Source organism: Stegostoma tigrinum, chromosome 39 (assembly GCF_030684315.1).
Source record: "Stegostoma tigrinum isolate sSteTig4 chromosome 39, sSteTig4.hap1, whole genome shotgun sequence".
Lineage (NCBI taxonomy): Eukaryota > Metazoa > Chordata > Chondrichthyes > Orectolobiformes > Stegostomatidae > Stegostoma > Stegostoma tigrinum.
In genome coordinates, this window is record NC_081392.1 from 16,909,655 (window position 1) to 16,933,702 (window position 24,048).

Below are 24,048 nucleotides of genomic sequence, written 5' to 3' on the forward strand. Positions count from 1 at the left end.
CATCCACTACCTTTCGATTTGTGAGCCTTCAGGAGGATCCGGGCTATCTCTGGGACATCAAAATAAGCAGCGTAGTGAAGGGCATTCATGTTGGTCCAACGACTGCGGAGTCCCACATCAGCTCCCAGAGAAATCAGCTGGTCACACAGGCGCACAGCAGCCACGGGATCCCCTTGACACAGAAACAGAGACATGTCTTACCACAGGTGGCATGGTGGCTCAGTGGTTAGCACTGCTGCCTCTCCCAGTGGAAGAAGAAATAAAACAGGCTAAATGCTGATGACACATTGCTGAGGGAGTTGGACACTGAACTTAAATCCAAGAAAGTCAAACCAACACTAATAGGCACGTCTGCTTTGTTACAATCACAAAGGAAACATGCAAACACAAAGAATGCCTCATACAGAAATCTTCCCTCTAGTATTTAACAAAATCTAGCGAATTAAAATGACAAAATGCAATTTTATTAAGGCATTGTTGTTCAAATCAAAGCATGCATCAGGGCATGCATCATCATCTGCATATGCATTATCGAAGCATGCATCATCTCAGTACAAGTGGCTCAGCAGTTAGTAGTACAGCCTCACAGCGCCAAGGATCCCAGTTTGATTCCAGCCTTGGGTAACTGTCTGTGTGGAGTTTGCATGTTCTTCCCGTGTCTGCGTGGGTTTCCTCTGGGTGGTCCAGTTTCCTCCCACAATCCAAAGATATGAAGGTTAGAGCGGATTGGCCATGCTAAATTGCCCAAAGTATCTAGGGATGTGCAGGCTGGGCGGGTTAGCCATGGGAAATGCAGGGTGGGATTTATTTGGCGGCGGGGGCGGGGGGGGGGGGGGGGGGGGGGGGGCGGCGGCGGCTGGTGGTGGTGGTCCAGGAACACTGCTTTCCATAGGGTTGGTGTGGACTTGATGGGCTGGATAGCCCGTTTCCACACAGTAGGGATGCTATAATTAACAACTTGCATTTATATAGCACCTGGAACAAAGTAAAAATCCCAAGAAACTGCACACAAGAATCATCAAACAAAATGTGACATACAAGGGAGGTATCCAGGCAGTCATCAAGGTAGGTTTCAGTTGGAGGAGGAAGGGAAAAGTGGAGGAGTTTGAGGACGGGTTTCCAGAGTCTGGGGCCCCAGCAGGGCCACCCAGTGCTGGAGAGGTTACAACTGGGATGCTCAAGAAGCTGCAACTGCACGAACACAGGGATCTCAAAGCAAGCTGAACACAAGGATAAAAATTTTAAATTTAATTAAAATTGGACTGAAAACCAATTTGGTGAGTGGTCACAGAAGAAGTTGTTTGAATGAAGGTGAGAGTTAGCATACTGGCAGCAGAGTTTAGGATGGGCTGGAATTTACAAGGGAATGAAAACTGAGGCCAGAGCATTTAGATTACCCTTCAGGGACTGAATCAACACTTTTCATAAAAGTAGGGCTGGTCATTTTTCGAGAGGGTTGCTCATTGGATACATCTCAGTGCAGCAACAAACTCCTTAAGGTTGTGCTGGCTCTGTTTCGTTAAGGAATTCATAACTAGTGCACACACTTCACAATTTCTCAGAGCTTTCCCTTCGCTTTATTTTTTGGGGGTGGCTGGCATTGGGAAAATGAGCCTGTTTTTAACCTGCAGACGTCAGGTTTGGGGACAAGAATATTCTTGCGTTTCCCCATTTCCTTTCACTGATCTCTATGGACCTCTGACAGCTGTACGTTCCATCCACCTACCAACCCCGTGCGCTCCTGCCTTGCACGCGTAGTGCAACAAGGTCATATCGGTCAGTCCATCCCTATCATTCACGTGGCAACCTCGCTTGAGAATCTGGATCAACAGGAAGAACAAGAGGAGACCTCAGAGTTACATAACAAACAAGAATCCCCTTAATCACCCACTCATGTTATGTCAATCTGCCTGGCACACATTAGGAAGCTGGAAAGGCGAAAGGTCAATAACAGGTTAGTGTGCAGTAAATAAAAACTGAAGGAACTGCGGATGCTGTCAATCAGGAACAAAAACAAAGCTGCTGAAAAAGCTCAGCAGGTCTGGTGGCATCTGTGAAGGAAAACCCTTCCTCAGAACTGTGTAGTGTGCAGTAAAGAGGTTTCATTATCAATTATCTAAGCTATCAAATCTGAGACTCCAACACAGTAGTGAGTGAGTGCTGCACTGTCAGAGGTGCTGGCTTTCTTTTAAGACGTCTGCCGCTCTGAAGTGGATGTGAAGAATTAAACATGGCACTCCTCCAAACAGCACAGCTCCCCCCAGTGCTCTGAGCCAATACTCACCTCTCAATTGTCAAAAGGAGTAGGAGTAGGCAATACAGCTCTGCCCTTCAATAAGATCAGGGCTCAGCTTTGACATTAACTCCAGATAAAACAATAATACAGCCAGCTCTATTTATGGAATCTTGCTATGCACAACTGGCTACCACATTTCCTACATCGCAGCAGGAACTCCACTTCAAAAGTACTTAATTAGCTGTTAAGCGCTTTGGCATTGCCATGAGGTCATAAAATGCACCAATATAAAGGCAAGCCTTTTTCCCTCTCCAGAGCTAGAGAGGGTTCAGAAGAGACTTACCAGAATGTTGAAAGCTTGAGTTATAAAGAAAGGCTGGACGGGCAGGGACATTTTTCACTAGAACGTCAAAGGTTGTGAGTGACCTAATAGAGATTTATAAAATCATGAGTGGTATAGATAGAGCTAATGGTAGATGTCTTTTCCCTAGGATGGGGAATTTTTAAGACCGGGGACACATTTTTAAGGCAAGAGATTCAAGATTTAAAATAGACATGAGGGCAATCTTTTTTTTAATCAGAAGACGGTTCATGAGTGGAATGAACTATCCGAGTTAAGTGGTGGGTGTGTGCACAGTTACAATGTTTAAAAGACACTTAGATAAGTACTTGAATGGGAAAGGTTTGGAAGGATATGGGCCGGCAGCAAACAGGTGGGACTAGTTTAGTTTGGGATTATGGTCGGCATGGACTGGTTGGTCTGAATGGTGCATTTCTGTGCTGTATGACTCTATGATGATTCACTTCCCACTGAGCAATGCAAACCAGTATAGTCAGCATGTGCTGGGTCAGGACATCTCAGCTGGGACAGGATATAGGGGAAAGCATTGATCCGATATAGAGAGGAAAATCAGCTGGAATGGTAATGAGCGATGAATCAGATCAGCAGCACAATAGACATAACAAACACATGCCGACAACACAATTCCACTTCAGCCTCACAAAGTGACAATGGAAATGTGGAACTCCCTCCACCAAAAAAAAACTGGTGTGAAGTGGGGAGTTAAATGAAAGTCTCGAAACTGATGGATTTCTCTTATTTAAAAAAAAGGAGACTACCATTTACAGACCAAGGTAAACAGAAGAACTTAGAGATCAGCCACAATTTCACCGACTCAAAGGGCTGTATGGCTACGTTCTGTTCCTAGATTTCCCCAAAAATTAGTCTGTTTGGGGGATAAAAAACCTTAAGGAAGAAATCTTGGATAGAAGGGGCTATTAAATAGTTGTTCCCCTGCCTTACTCCAGCTTTGAAGACCTGAATATTTGACTATTCCTTTTGGAATTGGTACAGTTATGATCTCAGCTTTTATCTCAGGGATCAGCATAAAATCAATCACTAACATAGAGTCACAGTTCGTTTTTACCATGTTAATACTGACTGAATGTCAGGAAAGTATACTGCTCTGAGAAAAAAATCAATGCTCCCCTGAGCTTTCGTCCAACAACATTCATCCTTTCAAAGCTTCCCTTGACCCCAGTAATATCTCATAAATAGGCTCTTTCTCTCCCTCGTATAACAAAACAGTTTCATTGATGGGGTCTGTTACAGGCAAGACAGAAAAAGAAGGCAATACTGCACAGGCTAGAGATCGTGCTCCACTACAGAAATCATTCTTGATGAATCGAGCACCTCCCCGCCTTCTTCGAAATGAAATGAAGCAGTTGACTCACAATCCAGTGCACAAGGCCATTTCTTTCCAACAGGGCAGCCATTTTATGCACAGCAAGCTCCCACAAACAGCACTGTTAAAGAATAGATTGTTAAATTGCTCCCTTTTTGTTAGAAAGGAATGCTAGACAGGACATTGGAAGAAACCACACCCTCCCCTGCCTTTACGCCATTGCAAAACAAAAAGGCAAACACAATCCCAGGCTGCAGTTAGAGCACAGTGTACAGCCCTGGGGCCCAACTTTCCTGGGGGTGAGCAGAAATTTAGATTCGGGACCGAATCAGAGTCGTGTTCCCGTTTCTGCCTCCAGGATGCCGGAGAGCGGGATTTTGGCAACTTCTGGAGCCTGGCTGCTTACTTTGCAGGAGTCAGAAGGAGTAAACCTGGACTTCATCACAGCAGCAGGTGTAAAGGTGCCCCACCACTCCTACCCAAATCACAATAGGAAACATCTGGCCCTGATCGTCAGTTCTTAAAAAGGACATGTTCAGCTTTCTCCACTTTTGGCACTAGAGCATAGGAGGTTGAGCGGCAGCCTTATTGAATTTTATAGAATTATGGAGGGGTATAGATCAGGTTAATGGTAATTGCCTTTCCCCAGGGATGGGGACATGTCAAGACTGGGGGTACATTTTTAAGCAGAGAAATTTGAAAAAAGACATGAGGGAGAATTTTGTTTTTAAACAGCGGGTCGTTCGCATGTGGAATGAACTTCTTGAGGAAGTGGTGGATGTGGGTACAGTTACAATGTTTAAAAGACACTTGGATAAGGACGTGAACAGGAAAAGTTTGGAGGGGAATGGGCCAGGAGCAGGAAGATGGGACTAGTTTAATTTGGGAACATGGTTGGCATTGGCTGAAGGATCTGTTCCCATGCATCTTGACCCATGATTCAACTTGTCCAAATCACACTGCAACATCTCTGCATCCTCCTCAAATGTGACGCTTCCCCTGGCTTTGTGCCATCTGCAAATGTTAAAATATTACATTTAGTCCCTTCATCTAAGACATTAACGTAGCTATTGTGAATAGATGGAGTCGTGGTACATGGTACTTGTGGCACCCCATTAGTCACAGCCTCCTTTTCGAAAAAGACCCATTTATTCCTGTTCTTTGTATCCTGTATGCCAACTAACTTTCTATGCATCTCAATACACTACCCCCAACACAAGGGCTTTAATTTTGCTTTTGAAAAGAAGCTGAACAAATACAAGAGAGAAAAGTGAACAAAAAGAGATTCTGAGAGGCTGAAATGAAGAGATTGAGTATGGGACGTGATTCAAGCAGAATGTAAATACCAGAACAGGTAGTGTGGGCTAAGTGGCCTGTTTCTCTGTTGTACATTCTCTGCAATTCTGCATTAAATCTTCAGACGTTGGGATATGTAGCAAAGAATTCTCACCCCACTCTCGCGGCAGCTGAGATCTAGATGTTGAAGCACTGGAATGGAGCTTGTTATACACAAGCTGTGGTGTCAGAGGTGAGCAATCTCCCGACTACACCATGTCGACATATGCTGTACCCGATTGCAGACTCACCCTCAGGTGCTCCCTTTCTCTACCATGCCACTCACCCCCGCCATTCGCATGTGGCTATTCTTCATGTCTGCCTCTAGACAGCGAGAGGAGGTGAGCAGGAAATTGGGCTATGCAAGAGAAAACCTTATAGGCGGATTCTACCTCGATGCTCTCTGTAACAGGGTTGACTGAATAGAGCCTGATCAGTGGCTAACACTGGCATCTTACCAGTTCATGTGGCTCAGAGCTATACTGAGTAGTACATTTTTGCACGGAATCACATGGCTGCTTTACAATGACGGAATTAACTTCAATTGTCTAATCCAGTGGATTAAAGCCAAATTTAAAGTGTAAATTTCATTCTAATTTCAGTTTTCATCTTTATGTCACTGGTTAGGCCTCATTTGGTGTATAGTATCCAATCCCGGACACCACATGGTAGAATGGATGTGAGGATCTTGGCGAGAGTTTGCAGTGCTTAACTACAATGGCACTGAATGAGGCATTTCATTAATGCTGAGAAACTGGAAAAGGTGGCATTGTTCTCCTTAAGGAGAAGCCACACATCACCAGGTAGTAGTTCAACAGGCTTATATGGAATCACACAAGCTTTCAAAGCACTGCTCCTTCATCAGGTGCACCTGGCCAAACAAACCTGTCAGGCTATAACCTGGTGTCATGTGACTTCTGACTTTGTCCATCCCAGTCCAACACCAGCTCCTCCACACCTTGTTCTCCTTAGGCTGAGATCCTTAAAGGGAGATTTAATATGATGATGAAGGGTATGGATGGAAAACACAGGGAGAAACAGTTTGCAGTGCCAAGACAATCGGGAGCCAGAGGGTCACATTTTTAAGATAAATGTCAAAAGAACCAGATAGTGGGGTTGAGATTTTGTTCTTTAGAAAGAGAGGTACTGTGATCTGTATCACAATTACCTGAAGCAGACTGAATAGCAACTTTCAAATGGGAGTAGAGTAAATACTTCAAAGGATTGAAAAAAAAGTTTGAGGAAAGAGCAGTGCAGATTGGTACGAATTGGATGGCTTGTTCTGAAAGACTGTACAGGCAAGATGGGCCGAACAGTCTTCTCTGTTCTGAGATCTTACGATTTCCAAGTCTTAGTACGTGAAGATAGGAAACAAAAAGGATTCCAGTGAGAAAAAACATGATAATTTCAAATCACTCAAGCAGAAATCTAGCACAGGCACTAAAGTCATCAAGGGCTAAGGGAATACTTAGGATTAATTTGGGGTAATTGCTAATGATCAGTCATAATCTGTTTGACTGTCAGCAGTATCATTGCAGGGCTAAATAGCCTACTCCTGCTGCAGTTTCCTATAATGGACTGAACAGCCTCCGACTGCACTGTGGAGCCAAATGATGAGAAGGAATGAAAGAGGAAAAGCCATGACAATCATAGTCAATTGAATTAGAACTGGAATTAGTTCTCCCAAAGTGCATTTTCTTCACTGATTTATTTCCCAAGCTAATGCGTTAGAATTTTACTGTCGTAATTCACTAATACCAAGACCTGACTGAACCATATGGGAGCCATATCAGAGACTCCTGATAGTAAATACCAATCTGACAATTAAAATCTGAGGAAATCGTGCGATTTATGTCTGGGTCACTGAACAGCAAGACTGCAATAAAATCTGTAATAAATCAGTCACAGAAAAATAGGCTTCTCAGCTTTTTCCAGCCAGATAATTTAACAGAGACAGCTAGAGAGTGTTGATCAAAATCTTTTAAAATCAAATCAAAGTATTCTGCTTTAAATCTCTTCGGGTTTATTTATTTAACTTGCTTCTGGATTCATTTTTTGTGCATTTCAATGTGAGGGCTAGGAAAGGGGTGAATTATTTACCCTCCTCCAGCCCCCTGGGGTGGAAGAGGTGGAACGTACTGCCTGAATTTATATGCCTAATTACTAGTTTCACCGCAGGTATTAACAAATGGACAGGATTTGAAAACAGCCATCAGTGACCAAATCACTGCCCAAACAGGGGGCAGGTCCCCCTCCCTGGCGGGCACTAGTGAACAAGTTAGTTTTTCATTTTAGCAATAAGTCAACAACTTTCATGATTTATTAATTCTGTGTCAGCTCACATATCAACCAGTCTTATTGAATTCAATTTCATGACTTGCCCTTGTGGGATCCGAGCTCATGACCTCTACCAGGTCTTATCACTTATCACCCGCATCACTCAGTACGCAGAGATCTAGGTAATACTTGGGGCCGAATGACATGGCTATTCAGCCCATCATAACTCTGCTAGCAACACATCACAGAATCAGCATGAAATGACAGGGTAAAAGTTTCCGTATTTGTTATTTGCAGGACAAAGACAAAGAACCTGCATGAAATTTTGCCCCAATAGGGAGGGATCTACCCCCACCCCCAATTTCTCCTATATCCGAATCCATGAAGACAACACTCCACTGGAACATTCAATTATTTTATTTCCTACATCAGCTTTTTCTGTGAACTCAGAGACAGCTTGCAAATTTACAGAAAATTGACAAAGTTCTGCTTTTTTGCTCTCCTAACCACTTACACAGAAGTTACAGTATGAAAGCAGACCATTCATCCCATCCCCTCCTTGCTGGTCATCATCCTCCCTATAAGCAATATCTTAATCACAACTACTTGCTTCTCTTCCCATAATCACATTATTCTCTCTACCCTTTAGTCAACTATTTATAAATGTTGACATAAGCTCTACCTCACTCATTGACTCTGAGAATGCATGCTTCCCAATGGGAGTAGCACTGGGTTGGGTCCAATACAGAATACAGTAAACACCATTTTCCATTTCTCAATCCCAGGTCACAGGAGCAGGAGAAGCACCTTGATCTTTGACCTGCATGAGGTTCACGGCTGATCTGTGACCTCACTCCACATACCCACCTTGCCCTAAATATCCTTGAGCAACAAAAACCTATCACTTTCAATTTAAAACTTAACTGATCAAGCATCAATTGGCATTTGCAGAGGAGAACTACAAACCTCTACACTGAAAGGGTGGGAGAAGTGTTTCCTGAAAGGTATGGTCCTAATTTTTGAATTCCATCCCCTGGATCTGGACACCCCAACCACAGGACTGAAATCCTCTCTAGCTGTTCTCTGTTCCTTTTAATATCTATTAACAAATGACTCATTGACCTTCTAAACAAACTCAAGGGAACAGAACCCAAAATTAGTTAATCTTTCCTTGTAATTCATCCCCTGGAATCCAGGTTTAGTATTACTCAGATAAGTCTACACTGCATTCCCTCCATGACCAAAACATAGGAGAAAGCTCCCTCAATGCATGTGCTTCCACAGCCAGTGGCTCAGTGAGTTACTGGCTCCTCCAGGGCTTGGGTTGAATGTTTCAGTGTGTTTGAGAGATTCATCCATGGTTTAGCATCAATAGGATTGCTCATTACACTAAGTGACTCAGTGCTGACACTCTGCACAGTCAGAACCCCGTGGCTTGTCTCACTGCAGCTGAGTGGCAGAAGATTTCTTTTCAACTCATTCGTGGATTGTGGCCATCGTTGGTTAGGCTAACTGCCCTTAAATCAAGAGGGTCACTTGGCCATTTGAGGGCTGATAAAAGCACTGCTGTGGGTCTGGAGTCACAATGTGGATCCATACTGGGTAAGGATGGGTCACCTGAAGTGAACCAGATGATAACAACAATGCAGTCTTTTTAGTGACAGATCATATTGAATTCGAATTTCAACTTCTGCCATGGTGAAATTCAAACTCATAGCCTCAAAACATTGGCCTCGGACTTATGTTGCGAGACACATGATCATTCAGAATCTGCTGGAATTCAATAAAAGGTTTTTAAAAAATGCAGTAATCCCAATTGGTGAAACTGTTAAGGTCCAGTTGAGGTCTGATTGCAATTGGTTCTGAAGCCATTACCCAGAGAAGCTGCCACAACCCAAATGTTCGGCAAATTACCCCATTGAGATGTTCAGGCTGGTTAACCACTAGGATCATTTGGCTGCACTTGGGCTGCAGTCGGTCATCATTCTGCCAATATCAGAAAACGAAAGGACCACATTCAAAAAGGCCCATACTGCAAAACACATGAGGCAATTTTTCAAATAAAAGGACTTTCAGCAGTGGCAATAAACTAAAGCCTCACAAACTTCACCCACTGTGACCCTCACCTTAGTGTTGGGGGATTTGAGACAAGGCTCAAACATCAGACACACGTGAACAACTTTGATTTAGTCAAAACTTTTAGTAAGAGAAAAAAAGCTCTCAGGTGGATCCTGGAAGGCAAGAAAACAAAAGAAAATGGTGGGTGAAGGAATAGATGTCAAGTCATTGGGCACAGTTTATAGGAGATGTAGCTGAAAGCTTTTGCAAAAACACAGGCTTTGAAAAGGGTTTTTGCTCACAGAAGTGACTGGATATTAAGGTGGGTTAATAAAACTCTCAATGTCATCCTGTAGCAGATTAATAATTCGAATTCAAAGTGCATCTCTCCAGTGCCCTTGAGTTACTGCCTTAGATCCGTCTGTTGGCTGGAAGATTCATATTACAGCAAGCAACACCACTCTTGTGGGAATAAATCATCGGGGGCAGTAACATCTTATAAATCTAGATAGTCGGCTGGTTTGGGATCTGTCATCTGTGTGCTACAAGAGATCAGATTCTTGCTTCACCGGTCACTGTCATACATCAAGCATTACATCTTATACATCGGGCACCACCATTAGACATGTTCAGTTGAGAAAGTCCTTGGACTAAGTATACACACCAACACAAGGCCTTAACAATACCAAAGTTGTTCGAGACTGATTCTCTGCAACAGCTGTGAGGACAGGCGTACTAACATGTGTCCTTGAAGCAGTCAATAGCACCAGCATCAAGGCTATGATCATCTGAAACCAAGTCCACTGGGCCAGCCACACACCTGGAATGATGACTGCCAAATCAAATCCTCTTTGCCCAGCACAAGGAAGGCACTTGAATGAGAGGAGGACAAAGGAAGTGTTTTCAAAAACATCTTGACGGCTTCCCTCAAGAAATGCAACACAGATGTGAATACACGGAAGGCCCTTGTTCAGAAGAAACTGATCTGGAGGAACGTCCATCATTAAAGGGTGAAATTCTTGGAGAACCCACTTCAGCAAGAGTTAGCATGGAAAAAGAACAAGAGAAAGGATTGCCAACAAACTCAACGATACACACAACTTCTATCTCCCAGAAGTGCTGGCCAAATGTATGTTTGGAGACAGGCCTCTGGGATCAAGCTGATCAGCCACACAAGGCCCCACTGAACCCAGGACCAGTGACACAGAATTCCCAACATGGACAATCATAGTCATTAGTGAGTGATAGCCAATGGCAACATGCGTTCACAGAATCAGAACAGTCCAGCCCATTATACCTAGGCCATATATATTTCCTACATAATTCACGAGCTTGTATATCAACCTGAGGTCTACTTTAACCCTTCTCCAACTGTTTTGTTTAATAATAACTCATACTGAGATTTGAACCTTTGGACCTGCTGAATGTTGGGTCACGGTGTTGAATATCTCAGCAATATCACCCCTTGAGAAACAGCTGTATATCAAAAGACAAAGCTTTCACAGGCCTGAGGTCAGACAATATCTGGCATGCGGAGCTTAATAAGTAAGCTGCTCAGGGTGTATTCCCTCAGGACACCGCAGATACTGGTAGGTTTATGTGAAGCAAGCTAGGAAAAAGCTGACATAGCGAACAACCACAGCACAGATCCAGTGGACAGAATAAATTCACAGAGTAGTAACAGGCCACTGTCACTTCGTATAATCACATAAAAGTCAAAACCATCATCAAACTGTTTGTCAAAAGTGAAACTTTTTCGCCAATTCCTAAACAGGAGCAGATAACAAGTTGAATGAGAAGTAAATTGGTGAAAGGTCACCCCCTGGGGGGATCCTCAGATTACCTCTGTACATTGCTGAAACCAAGCCTGTACATCCAAAAACATGTCACTGCGCCACCCACACACCCATGGTGTTTTTTAAAAACACACTAAAGACCACCCAAAGGAATGACCTGGTGCTTACCCTGCCATGAAGAGCAGTTTAATTACTGAAAGGATACTGTCCTCTTTATGAATCTGCTTATTCCTTTCCTGAGCACTGAGGCATTAAGAAATGATTAAAGAGATTGCATTGCCCATCTCCCCTAAATTTAATGGAAGATCTAAACCTGAGGCTTTTGATCCCAAGAGACCATAGTCTCAACGTCAGACTGAATGAAGAGTTCAGTCTGGAGCTAGTCACATGAATTACTTGAGCCGTCTTTCTTGATCTGTTCAATTAAAATTAAGCAATTTGTTTTCAGCAATTCATGGGATGTGGGCTTCATTGGCTGGCTCAGTAGTTATAGTCCATCTCTAACTGCCTTTGAGAAAATGATAGCGAACACCTTTGTCCACGTGCTGTAGATGCATTCTCAATGGGAGTTCCAGCATTTTGACCCACCCAACATATTTCCAAATCAGGAATGTGAGTGGCTTGGTGGGGAACCTGCAGGGGGCAGTCTCTGCTACCCTCGTCCTTCTAGATGGTACTGGTTGTGGATTTAGGAAGGTAATTCCAAACATTTTGGTCACTGTATTAGATTAAATCATACTGTGATCTGCTTTTAAAGTCAGGCATTTCCACAATTTTTAAATCTTTTCGGTTTAAGATATTCCAAAACAGTGTTTCCAATTGTGTGCAAGTTTCAAATAAAATCAACTTCCAGAAGAACATCCATATTGCCTCACCTCATTTCCAATGACATCGATCCTATGCTGCACCTGAGGGACCCACTGTCTGATGATAGCAAAGAGCTCAGCAATGGTGGTCTGGGGGTCAAACAGGATTTCTTGACAGGCCGGGTCATTTGGATCGAAGAACGTAAAGGCTGCACAGAAACACATTTCAACCAATCACTGTGTCATATTAACCTGTTGCCATGCACAGATGCACACCCAAAAATTTAGGGGCCACCTTCGGGATCTAGATCGCAGTTACAAAATCAACTGAAGCCCTTACAGATGGCAAGGTACCAGACAACCACATTTCCCTTAAAGATTTATAGTTGTCTGGCATCTTTGATATAGGAAATGCCTCAAGAATTGCGTGTTAAGTCTTGCTGAGAGGGTTATTGAGAGTATAGTCCAAAAAATAGCTTTGACAGAGCGGAGAAGATTTCCAGTAACTGGGCAGAGGAACAGATGTAACTGGTAGAGTTCAGGGTGAGCTGGGAGTTTGTGCTGGTTGAGATTAGGACATCGGCCAGGAGTCGGTTATAGAAAATCGGCTTAGGAGGTGGGGAGGACTAAAATCTGGGTATGCACGTCACTGGTACTGAATGAAAGTTCATGACGTTTGGAGATGTGAGTGAGCAGGAATAGGGTTGGACTGAATAGGGCATTTGAAGCAGAGTTCAGGAACTGTTAGAGCAAGAGAGGCTGAACTGCAGTCTTTACCGCTGAATTGAGCAGGCAGGAGTAGTTTACGGAATAACTTACAGAGGATTCAGGACATTATTGTGTGGGTGAAATGGAAGTGGTTCTGGCTCATCCTAAATCTGATGGTCACAGCTTCTGCCAAAGCAAGAAATATGGAGTACTCGCAGCTCCACGCAGTGTGAAGGGAATCATCTACATGTCTCCTGGCTGTGACAGCTCCATCCTGCTACATCCAGAAGCCTGGGTCTAGCTCTAAAGTAAAAGGGCATCATGTTGAGTTATGATGAGGTAAGATGGAAGGTATTTATGCATGGGCTGAAAACGGCTATTCTCCTGGTGTGAAGACTTTGTTACGTCTTGTCAGTGTCCTTTACCAAGATTTGGAAGATGAGAGGTCACCAAGGGAAAGGGTAGTTGAGGTGTTTTTTAAGAGGATTATTGGTAGCTGTTTGGCCACATTAGAGTGCATGGCGTTGCAGAGTCAGACACTGGGATCCTTCGTGATGGGGGCAGTCACAGACCCGAGAGCTCAGCATCAGGTTCAAATGCCAATTACAGCTCAAAGCAGTTACCATAATCCTTCGGCAGTGGGGCTGGGGCAGATGGGTGAATAACAGGCTTTTTGCGTCTCTCTAGAACTGGACTCTGGAACTCTGCCGGCTGATGCTCCTGGGGCTCTTTGTGCTCTTCCTCTGAAGCAACATCCATCACATTTTCTTTCGTCATTTTCAATAGATTCTGAAAAACAAACATTCAGAAACAATTAATTACTGCTGGACAATAAACAATCACTGCCTTTGCTTAAAAACAAACTCAGCTGTCAATTTTGTCTTGGTGAGAATTTAATTATAAATATACAATGTGATGAGGAATTGTCATTATCTTGGTCCTTATAGCAATTTGACCATGGGGAAAATGATCTGGTTCTCAGGCTTTGTAAATAAAAGACTGTTTCCGTCTACAGGAACATCTAGGACCAGGGGCATATCTCACTATAAGGAGTTGCACACGAAGAGATAAGAAAGAATTTCTCATTCCAGAAGGTAGTGAAGCTGTGGCATTCTTGACCAAAGAGAGCTGTGAAGGCAGAAGTAGGGGAGGTGATGGTCTAGTGGTATTATCGCTGTACTGATAATCCCCAGGGACCTAGGCAATGTTCTGAGGGCCTGGTTCAAATCCTGCCATAGCATGGAATTTTAATCCAATAAATATCTGGAATTAAGAGTGCAATGATGATCATTGTCAATTTTTGAGGCAAAACCCATCTGGTTCACTAATGCTCTTTTCCTGTCATTTAGGGAAGGAAACTGCCATCCTTACTTGGTCTGGTCTACATGCAACTCCAAACTGGGCAACTGGGAATAGTCAGTGACACTCTCATCCCATGAATAAATAAAAATAATGATTTTTTTCCATCAGTAAGAGCATCAAGAGATATGGGGAAAAGGCGAGGAAGTGGAGTCGAGAATTATCATACCAGCAATGATCTCCACTGAATGGCAGAGCAGATTCAGTGGGCTGAATGGATGACTTCTGTTCCTGTGTCATATGGACTTATGAGGTGACAGCTTTCAAATACCACAAAAACTAGGCAATAAGTCACAATCTATCATTAATACTGTTTTTAAAATGTGTTTTTTTTAATGAAATGCATTGACTCAGTGTAAGGAAGTCCAAGCATCAATTCCTTAGACTGTGTGGTTCTCCGCTGCGACCTTTTGAGTGGGGATGGTGCAAGAGACATGAAACACTTCTGCTCTGCGCATGGGATCGATCACCAGGATTGCCAACTTTGCTTGGCTGTATGCGGAGGAGTTCATCACATGACCTCCCACTGTTAACCAATTATTGACCAACAGAGACATCCATCCACCCACAGCCAATTGAGAAACAAGCAGACTACTTGATTGGCGAACCTCAACTTCAGTGAATAGCTCCTTCTGTTCCCAATCTCCAACATTTTCTCCAATGTTAATAAAAGGAAAACCTTAAAGAAAATTTAGAAAGTTTTAAATCCTTCTTCAATGCATCCCGAAGATATTAGCATCTTGGATGCAGCAGTTCCTTGGATAAGATACAAGCCCCAGTTACAATCCAGACATCACCTGTGGAACTAATTTCAACAAATCTGGTATTTTTTGGGCTGGCATTGGAAAAATTCATCATTGAAGCTCATTGTAAAAACCCAATTGATGCATCAGTGTTCTCCCAAAAAGGGAATCTAACATCCTTAACTGGTCTGGCCCATGTTTGACTCCAAACCTGTAGTTCTTAGTTGACTCAAAGTCCTCCAAAGTGGCCAAGCAAGATGGGAAACAATGCCATTTCCTGTGCCCGAGACTGGCTGAATAATGTCAAGTTTGACTTCAAAAGAATGTCAGAGAGAGTTTTATATGATAAAGCTGGTCATGAGAAAGCATGAATTTATCCAGTGGGACTCACTACACTGGAGTTACCTTTAACACAGTAATCTAAACCATTAATACCAAACCCTATACGTTCCAGTAATTGATCAGGTTACAGGCCCAGTCCAGTGGCTTTGTTCACTAATTAATGGCTGTGTTGCAAACTAGAGTTGCATAAAGAGTTAAATGATAATAATAATTAAAAAGCCAAATGCTCAGCATTTTTTTTTAACCAGTCTGGAGGCTGCTTCCTAAATATGGTTTTCAAATTAAACTCTCAGTAGGGGCAGGGGTGGCGGAGTAGCAGCTGACTGAAACATTTGTTTTTCACGTCAGCGGTAAAAGACAAGTATTTATTAAGCAGCTTGCACAACCACAGAATGCTCCAAAGCTCCTCTAATTCTGGCTTTTTCCATAGCTTTTAATTTTACTTGCTCTGTCATTCGTGGCCATGCCTTCATGCACCTGGGTGCTGAGCTCAAAGATTCCCTCTCACTTTGTTCCTTCCACATGCTATTAAAACCTAGTCCTGTTTCCCAGACTTTTGGTCATCTGCCCTAATTGCTCCTTTTGGAGCTTGGTAATTTATTTTTGATAAATTGTTCCTGTGCAGCTCTTTGGGGCATGTTATTATGATAAAGGGGCCATATAAAGGTTACCATGAAGATCCTGCCTTCTCAACCTCACCCTTTGCCTGAGGCACAGTGACCCTCAGGTTGAAGCACAACACCACTCATCTCTCTCTCTCTCTCACGATCTCTCTCTAATGAGACAGCAGTCCCATGGTCCTCTGGGACTACAGCAACCTTAATTACATATAAAGTAACTGCCTTCAGATATTGTTATTTACAGCCAATGCAGTACTTTGTGAAGTGTAATTCCAGGTGGGGAGGCAATAGCCTAGTGCTATTATCACTGGGCTGTTAATCCAGAGACCCAGATAACATTCTGGGGACCCAGGTTCGAATCCCGCCGGGGCAGATGGTGGAATTTGAATTCAATAAATATCTGGAATTAAGGGTCTAACGTTGACCATGAATCAAATGCCAATTGTCGGAAAAACCCATCTGGCTCACTAATGTCCTTTAGGGAAGGAAACTCCATCCTCATCTGGTCTGGCCTACATGACTCCAGACAGCAATATGGTTGGCACTTCACTGCCCTCTGGAAATTAGGGATAGGCAATAAATGCTGTCTAGCCAATGATGCCCTCATCCCATGAATGAATAAAAGAAGTCACTATTTATAAATGTAGGAAATATTAGGGTTCGATTGCAATGTAAGCTGTAAGGACTGGAAGTTTCCTCTCGCTGCTGGTGCAATTAAGTTGGCACTAGGTAGAAATGGAGGCTTAGAAATCCCTAGGATTTTCAGTTTACTAACAAGGTAACCTACTGCTGCATCCTAATTTGATACTAATCTGCACTATGTGGGCAATCTCAGACAGAGAGTTAGCTGTGACTGATGCAGTTACAGGATCATCCACTGAAGTTGTTATTCAGTTTTTCCAACAATTTTCCACCTCTGAGAACATCCCTAACCTTGTTAAATCCAGACTTCTCAAAGTCTTTTATTTTAAACAGCCAATGAAGCACTTTTGACTTACAGTCGCTATTGTAATGTTGGATATACAGCAGCAAATTTATACATAGTGAGCCCCCATAAAAAGCAATTTGATGATGAATACATAACCTACTTTAGCTAAGACAACTGAAGAACAAATATTGGCCCAGGACGCCAGGAAGAATTCCCCTGTTCTTCTTCAAACTGGGACCACAGGATCTTTTACATCTGCCTGAAAAAAAAAGGCCTCATTTCATTGTCTCATCTGAAAGTCACGAGTTAATTTTAAAACACACAGAAACAGAGCGTGCTGGAGAAACTCAGCAGCTCTGACAGCATCTGTGGGGTGGGAAACAGAGTTAACGTTTCGAGTCCAGTGACCCTTCTCCTTTCCAAGTGCTGTTCAATTTGGAGGGGTACTGATTCATCTATCTAGGGTAGGCAGAAAAAGATAATCAGGAGGAGGTTTCCTTGCTCAAGTTGGACTTGATGCCATGAAACTTCCTGAGGTCTGAAGTCAATGTTGAGTACTCCCAGGACAATTCCCTTCCCCGTGACTGTGTACTACTATTCTACCGTTGCTTCCAGTGGAGCGGGACATACCCAGGAACGGTAATGATGTTGTCTGGGAAATTGTGTGTTAAGGTATGAACCGGTGGACATGTCTGTAAAAGAATTCTGCTTGACGAGTCTGAGAGAAGCACTCCCAATTCTGGTACTAGCCCCCATATGTTGGGGAGGAGGATATTGCAGGGTCAGCCATATCACAGTAGAGATGTTGGAAGTGTTAGAATGTATGAAGGTGGATAAATCTCCTGGTCCTGACCAGATATATGCAAGAAGTCTGCAAGAGGCCAGAGAAGAAATTGTGGGAGCCCCGGCTGAAATATTTGTATCATTGTTAACCACGGGAAGTCCCGGAAGACTGGAGGTGTGCCTCAGGGGTCGGTGCTGGGCCCACTGATATAGATAACAATGTTCAAGGCATGATTCATAAGTTTGTGGATGACTCTAAAATAGGCAGTATTGCGAAAAGTGAGGCAAGTTATCAGAAATTGCGGCAGGATCTTGATCAGCTGGGGAAGTGGGCTGAGAAATGGCAAATCAAGTTTAATAGAGATAAATGTGAGGTGCTGCATTTTGGAAAGTCAAATCAATGTAAGAGTTTCATGGTGAATGGTAGGACCTTAAGGAGTGTAGTGGTACAGAGGGACCTTGGAGTTCAGGTACACGAATCTCTGAAAGTGGAGTCACAGGTAGACAGGGCAGTGAAAAAGGCTTTTGGCAAACTGCCTTTGTCAGTCAGGGCACTGAGTATACAAGTTGGGAAGTTATGCTACAGTTGCACAGGACGTTGGTGAGGCCACACTTGGAGTAGTGTTCAGTTTTAGTCACCTTGCTATAGGAAACAGGTTATTAAACTGGAAAGAGTGCAGAGGAAATTTACAAGGATATTGCCAGGACTCAAGGGACTGAGTTATAGGGAAAGGTTCGACAATCTAGGACTTTTTTTTTTGTTTAGAGCACAGGAAACTGAGGGAGTGTATAAGATCATGAAAGGCATGGATAGGACGAGTGCACTCAGTCTTTTTCTCAGGGATGGGCAATCAAGGATAGAGAGCATCAATTTAAGGTGCAAGGGGGAAGAATACATCAGAACCTGAGTGGCAACTTTTTTAAAAAAAACACAGAAGGTGGTACATATATGGAATGAGCTGCCAGCAAAAGAGTTACACGTGGGTACAGTAACAACAGTTAAAAGACATTTGGACGAATACATGGATAGGAAAGGTTCAGAAGGATATGGGCCAAGTGCAGGGAAATGGGGTCAACGTGGATGGACATTTGGTCAGCATGGACCAGTTTGGGCTGAAGGGCCTATTTCCATGCTGTACGATTCTATGCCTCTACAATACAACTATTTTTGTACATCTGCCGTGGTGGGATTCAAACCTGGGTCTCTAGATCATTTGCCCAGTGGACAATATCACTCCACCACCAATTCCCCACTCAGCCTCCCCATTGTGTCATTACTAGCCTTTTGAAAGAGCTTTGCAATTTGTCCTTTAAAAATAACATCTCAACAACATGAGGTATTCAACAGTCGCTTGTAATTAAATCTAAAGCACAATCCTCCAGAATTTCTGCTGGCAGTTCCAAAACGCAATAGTGACAGATTCCAAAATTCCCAATACAGCAGAGGATCAATGGACATATCTGTCGATTTGCAAGTATCTGAATTCTTAAGTATAAAATATTTGGATGTTCGGGATTAATTCCTGGTTTGAACCACAATTCAATGAAAATGAAGGGCTAGCGAGAACTTCGACCACCTCAACCCATTAATGCACACGTGGACTGACGGAAGTGATGGGGCTGGTGTTCTCTCAGAAATCCAGGCCAGAAAGTCTTTTTGATTTGAACAATGATGATATGCTGCTATCTGGAGTGATGGCTGTACTTCAATTCAATGGTTGATTAGACGGACACAGTTTTTTTTGCTTGTTTCAGAATTCTTTCTTCAAACCTTTCTAGGTTTTCCTTCTTTCTTTCTTTCCCCATGCACAAAAGAGAGTGAGAGATGGATGCTTTCTATTTGTAGGTTCTGGATATTTTGTTTTTCTCTTCTCTGTTGCTGGCCCAGCACTTAGAGCTTTTTAAACACTGCAGTTCAACCAGAAGGCTGCTGTTGGGCAGAATTACGCCAACTGAAAAGACTCTCGTGCTGCTCAGTTTTAAATTCCCCCTCTTACACTTCAAAATGCAGCATGGTATCACGCAGCTCAAGAAATATGCAACATTTGATTTTTTTTTTAAGTTGCGGAACTCCCCTGGCAGTTCACTGAAACTTCCATTTAAACACACAGTCGCAAGCAAAATAATGTGATGTTACACTGTGCAAAATAAAAAGACTGGTATTTTTTCTTAACACAGCAACATGGTTTATTATGTTCAACAAAGACAAACCGGATGATCCTTTTCTAAGGAAACAGTAACAGCATTTCTGCTTCCCTCCCCACTCTGTTGTTACTAATTGTTGAAAATAAATAAATTAAAATATTGATCAGCTAACCAAACAAAGGGAGTGATTTCTGATCCAAGGCTATTTTGACTGTTATTAGGCAAATGTAAAAAAGACATTCTGCTGCTAAGTTACCATTAGGAACCAGTCAATTACTGAGAGATGGGTTTCATCCTGTAATTTATCACTCCAGCCACTGCCACAGCAATTAGAAACTAAAAGTCAAACATCTAAACAAAATAAAATTCTCCGCTTCCTCTTTGGATTTTTTTTTTGTTTTTCCTTAAATAGGAAACGACGAAGACAGGTGAAATCCAACTGTTAGACACCGCGTGGGCTGAATCAAGAAAAGGAGCCAAATCAGGAAGTCATGATTAGAGAAAGTGAGCTTGTGTTGAATCACTATTTCAGTGCGACTGAGGGAGGGAAGGATTGCATAGCTCTGAGATTTCAAAGCAGAATTAATTAGATAGTAAATAACTCTTCATTTCAGCATCATACAAGAAATAAAATCACATCTGCAGTTAAATAAAATCAGTGGTGGTGGTGTTGACGGGGAGGGCGTGGGGAAGGAATGAAGAAGGGAAATAATTCAGTAAAGAGTCCCCCATGGTTGCAGTAAGAAATGAGAGCTGAGAAATGTGACAGAAGGACAGGCTTAAGGTTGACGAAGGATTGGTCGCCTATCTTGTCTGAAGCTATAAACAATCAGAACATGCCAATTAAATCTGTCAGTCTGGGGCCAGTTATTTTAATGCAACAGGAAAGCAATATTACCAAAATAAGGGTCACAACCCTCTAAGTAATATTCATTTGCATTATCTTGGCCCTAAGTGACATTTCACTTATTTTTAAACTGCCCACCCACACCTCCCCCAGGTATCAACCCCCCCAGTCAGAAGAAACATCTTACTTGCATTTATCTTATTAAGAATTTGGTAAATTTCAATGAGATCTCCTCTTATTCTTCAAAACTCTTGAGAATACAGGCCCAATTTATCCAGTTGGACATCCTGGGAAGAAGTCTGGTAAACCTGTGTTGCGGTCCCCCTTTGGCAATAACATCTTTCCTCAGATAAGGAAGCCAAAATGGCACAGCATCTGCTAAATCCTTTCTTCCATTTGTCTGAGCAAAGTATGCATTCATAACACTGAAGACACTGAAAATGACCATGGAGCTATTCAGTGTACTCGCACATTGTAGCTCCCACATATAGTTCTATGGTGGCATTTCAAATTGGTTTGCAGGCAATTTTCTTTAAAATGTGGTAACTGCATAATCCTGCCTTTCCACCATTCCGGACAGTGAGTTCCAGCACCTCAGCATCCTCTGGGTGAAACTGTTTCTCCACCACTTCCTTTTGACCCTTCTCCAAATTATTTTAAATCTAAATCCCTCTCTGCTAAAGAAAACAGATTCTTCCTGTCCAATCAACTGAGTGTCACGACCATTTTATCCATCTCAATTAAATCCTCTCTCAGCCATCTTGCTTCCAAACAAAACAACCCCAACCTGTCCAAGTTTTCCTCATTGTGAGAACTCTCTAGTCCTGGTAACACCTTGTAGGCCTCCTCTGTGCCTTCCTCAATACCTCTTCCCTGTAAACTGGCAAGCAGGCTATTTGCAGTTGTCTAGTTCTAACCTGTGTGTTGACACGGTGAACCCCTTTCCCTTACAATCTCGGGGTCAAATTTAAGGGACACCCATGGGTGAGAAAGCAGACAGGTGGACCTGTAAATTAGGGTACTGTGCCAATGGCTGTGTGCCCCCTGCCAGCCCAGCTGCAATTTTACAAGTAACAGAGGAGGCACCTACATGGGTAGGCTGACCTACCCATGGCCCAGGTGAGGCTCCACTGAACAGGAGGGAAGCTAGAGAGGAGACCTGTTCCATACTGAAGGATGTTGTTGCCTGAAAAACTGAAGTGGTGCAAGCTGACTAAGCAGAGTCAAGTTTCTCCCTAGCGTTTAACACTGGCATGTTGGGACACCCTCCCCCCAGTTTATATTCCAGCCAAATGTCTCAGTTAATAAAGTATTCCAGATGCTTTCTTGAACATTATATCCACCAATCATGTCAACTGACCCAAGTTCCACTGAAAGCCAAGGCCCAGATCCCAAAGACTATCTCATTTACTTCTCATTTCTAATTCTCAGCAGCACCACAAGGACAATTAGAAATATGCTGTTAAAAGATTGAGTAACAGAGCGTTAGAATGTTCTTCCTCCTCTCAGACCTGGGACTGATGCCAACTTGATCAGATAGTGTCTTTGTGTGTGCTCCTGCTTCTTTCTGTAAATGTCATGCTCCAAGTGAAATCACCTGCCAACTTTGGTACCCAATGGGTACAAGAGCATGGAGAAGAGTGACCCTTTATTAAATTATATTCAAGGTCAGGTGCTCTCTCACAACAATGGATTGATTCAGACTGTTTTCTACACCACAAAGACAGTCACACAAAATACAGAGTCATACTGTTTGCCAAAGTACGGGGTTGGGACGCCAAGGCGGCAGCAATCTTAAAATGCCACAAGCTCTAGCTACCAGAGAACCCCAACTGGTTTACAACAGCTGTGCTCCTGCTCTAACAAGCCCTCCAACTCTCTCAGCTACACCCCGGCCAACCCACTCCAAACCCACAGTCTGTCACCAACCTTTACTCTTCTCCCCCACCCCTCCACAGAGGTCAACGAGGGCGCATAACAATTTTCAAACCTTAAAACGGGCTCACAGTGCGAAAAGCTGGAGAAGCGCTGCATTAGGGTGCGCGGTTATCAATGATGGATTAGACGCACTCCAAATGTCACAGAAGGCCTTTTGTAGTAGCAAAGGCTGTGGTTTTGTGGCTCCGTGGGACTGGTGCAAAGCTCCCATGGTCATGTATATACGAAGCGCCCCGTAATATCTGGTGCTTTCCCTATCCTTATTTGGGACTCATACACCTCCTGTAGATGCTGTTCCTCATCTTTATAGCCTTCTAGACTCAACACTGAGTTCAAATAATTACATATTGAGTCAATCCTCCCAACTAGGCTTGGGCGGGTTAGTGTTTAGCCCTGCTGCCTCACAGTGCCAGGGGCCTCTCAGGTGACTGTGTGGAGTTTGTACATTTTCCCTGTGTCTGCGTGGGTTTGCTCCAGTTTCCTCTCACAGTCCAAAGATGGGCGGGCTAGGTGGGCCAGCCATACTAAATTCCCTGCAGTGTTCTGGGGGATGGGTCTGGGTGGGATGCTGTGAGGGTCGGCGTGGACTTGTTGGGCTAAAGGACCTGTTTCTACACTGTAGGGATTCAATGACTTTGGCCTTAACCTTGTTCTTCTTGCTTTCCCCTTGGACAGCAACTCTACATTCTGCCATTAAGATCTCCTGTGCCCTCACCCTTTGTTTCTGTACTTGTCTCATTACTACTTCCTTTGCCTTAGCTTCATCCATAATATTCATCACACAGATTCCCGTTGGTTCTTGCACAAGCCCTCCCTCATTTTACATTTCTAACTTTTCAGTTACAGAGTCATAAAGATGTATAACTTGGAAACAGACTCTTGTCCTTGCCAACCACATATCCTAGATTAATCTAGTCTTATGTACCAGCATTTGGCCCATATCCCTCTAACCCCTTCCTATCCATGTCCCCATCCAGTTGTCTTTTAAATGTGATTGTACCAGCCTCCACCACTTCCTCTGGCAGCTCATTCCATACACGCACCACCCTCTGATGAAAGGCCACATACAACCTGATACTTAACCCTATCCCTCTCTCTCAGACCTTGCCAGACCTGCTAGATATTTCTAGTGGTTTCTGTACTTCTGTCTACCATCCGCATTATTTTGTTTCTGGTGTGGAATTTGTTGATTTTCAGACTATATCCTACTTCCCAATCACTGATATTTGTCAACAGAAAATACACCCTGATTTTTCATTCAACCCTCCATTTCATAAACAAACCTGCAATTTGACCTCAACCCTCAAATCCCTTCCTGAAAGCACTAATTCATACAGTTTGATACACTGGGATACAGTTTCAAAGTTAGAGGCTACACTAAAAGAGTTTCAGCAATGAATACTAGGCCTACTCAAGTATTTGGGAGGAGTTGCAATTATTAA

General features: G+C 43.1%; 1 protein-coding gene across 6 annotated transcripts in view; it reads right to left on the bottom strand.

Annotated features, from left to right (window-relative positions):
• clip3 (CAP-GLY domain containing linker protein 3) overlaps positions 1 to 24,048 on the bottom strand; it is a 59,914-nt gene that overhangs the window by 29,135 nt on the left and 6,731 nt on the right. For 4 of the 6 annotated variants that reach the window (XM_048522505.2, XM_048522502.2, XM_048522499.2 and 1 more), the window contains exons 2-6: positions 17,054 to 17,152; positions 13,525 to 13,690; positions 12,263 to 12,402; positions 1,727 to 1,820; positions 11 to 172 (exon numbers count right to left, since the gene is read on the bottom strand). In XM_048522505.2, the coding sequence (XP_048378462.1) occupies positions 11 to 172; positions 1,727 to 1,820; positions 12,263 to 12,402; positions 13,525 to 13,678 (550 nt within the window). In that variant the 5' untranslated portion in view covers positions 13,679 to 13,690; positions 17,054 to 17,152. The remainder of the gene's footprint in view (positions 1 to 10; positions 173 to 1,726; positions 1,821 to 12,262; positions 12,403 to 13,524; positions 13,691 to 17,053; positions 17,153 to 24,048) is intronic. The other 2 variants (XM_048522500.2, XM_048522503.2) reach the window with 1 other exon arrangement.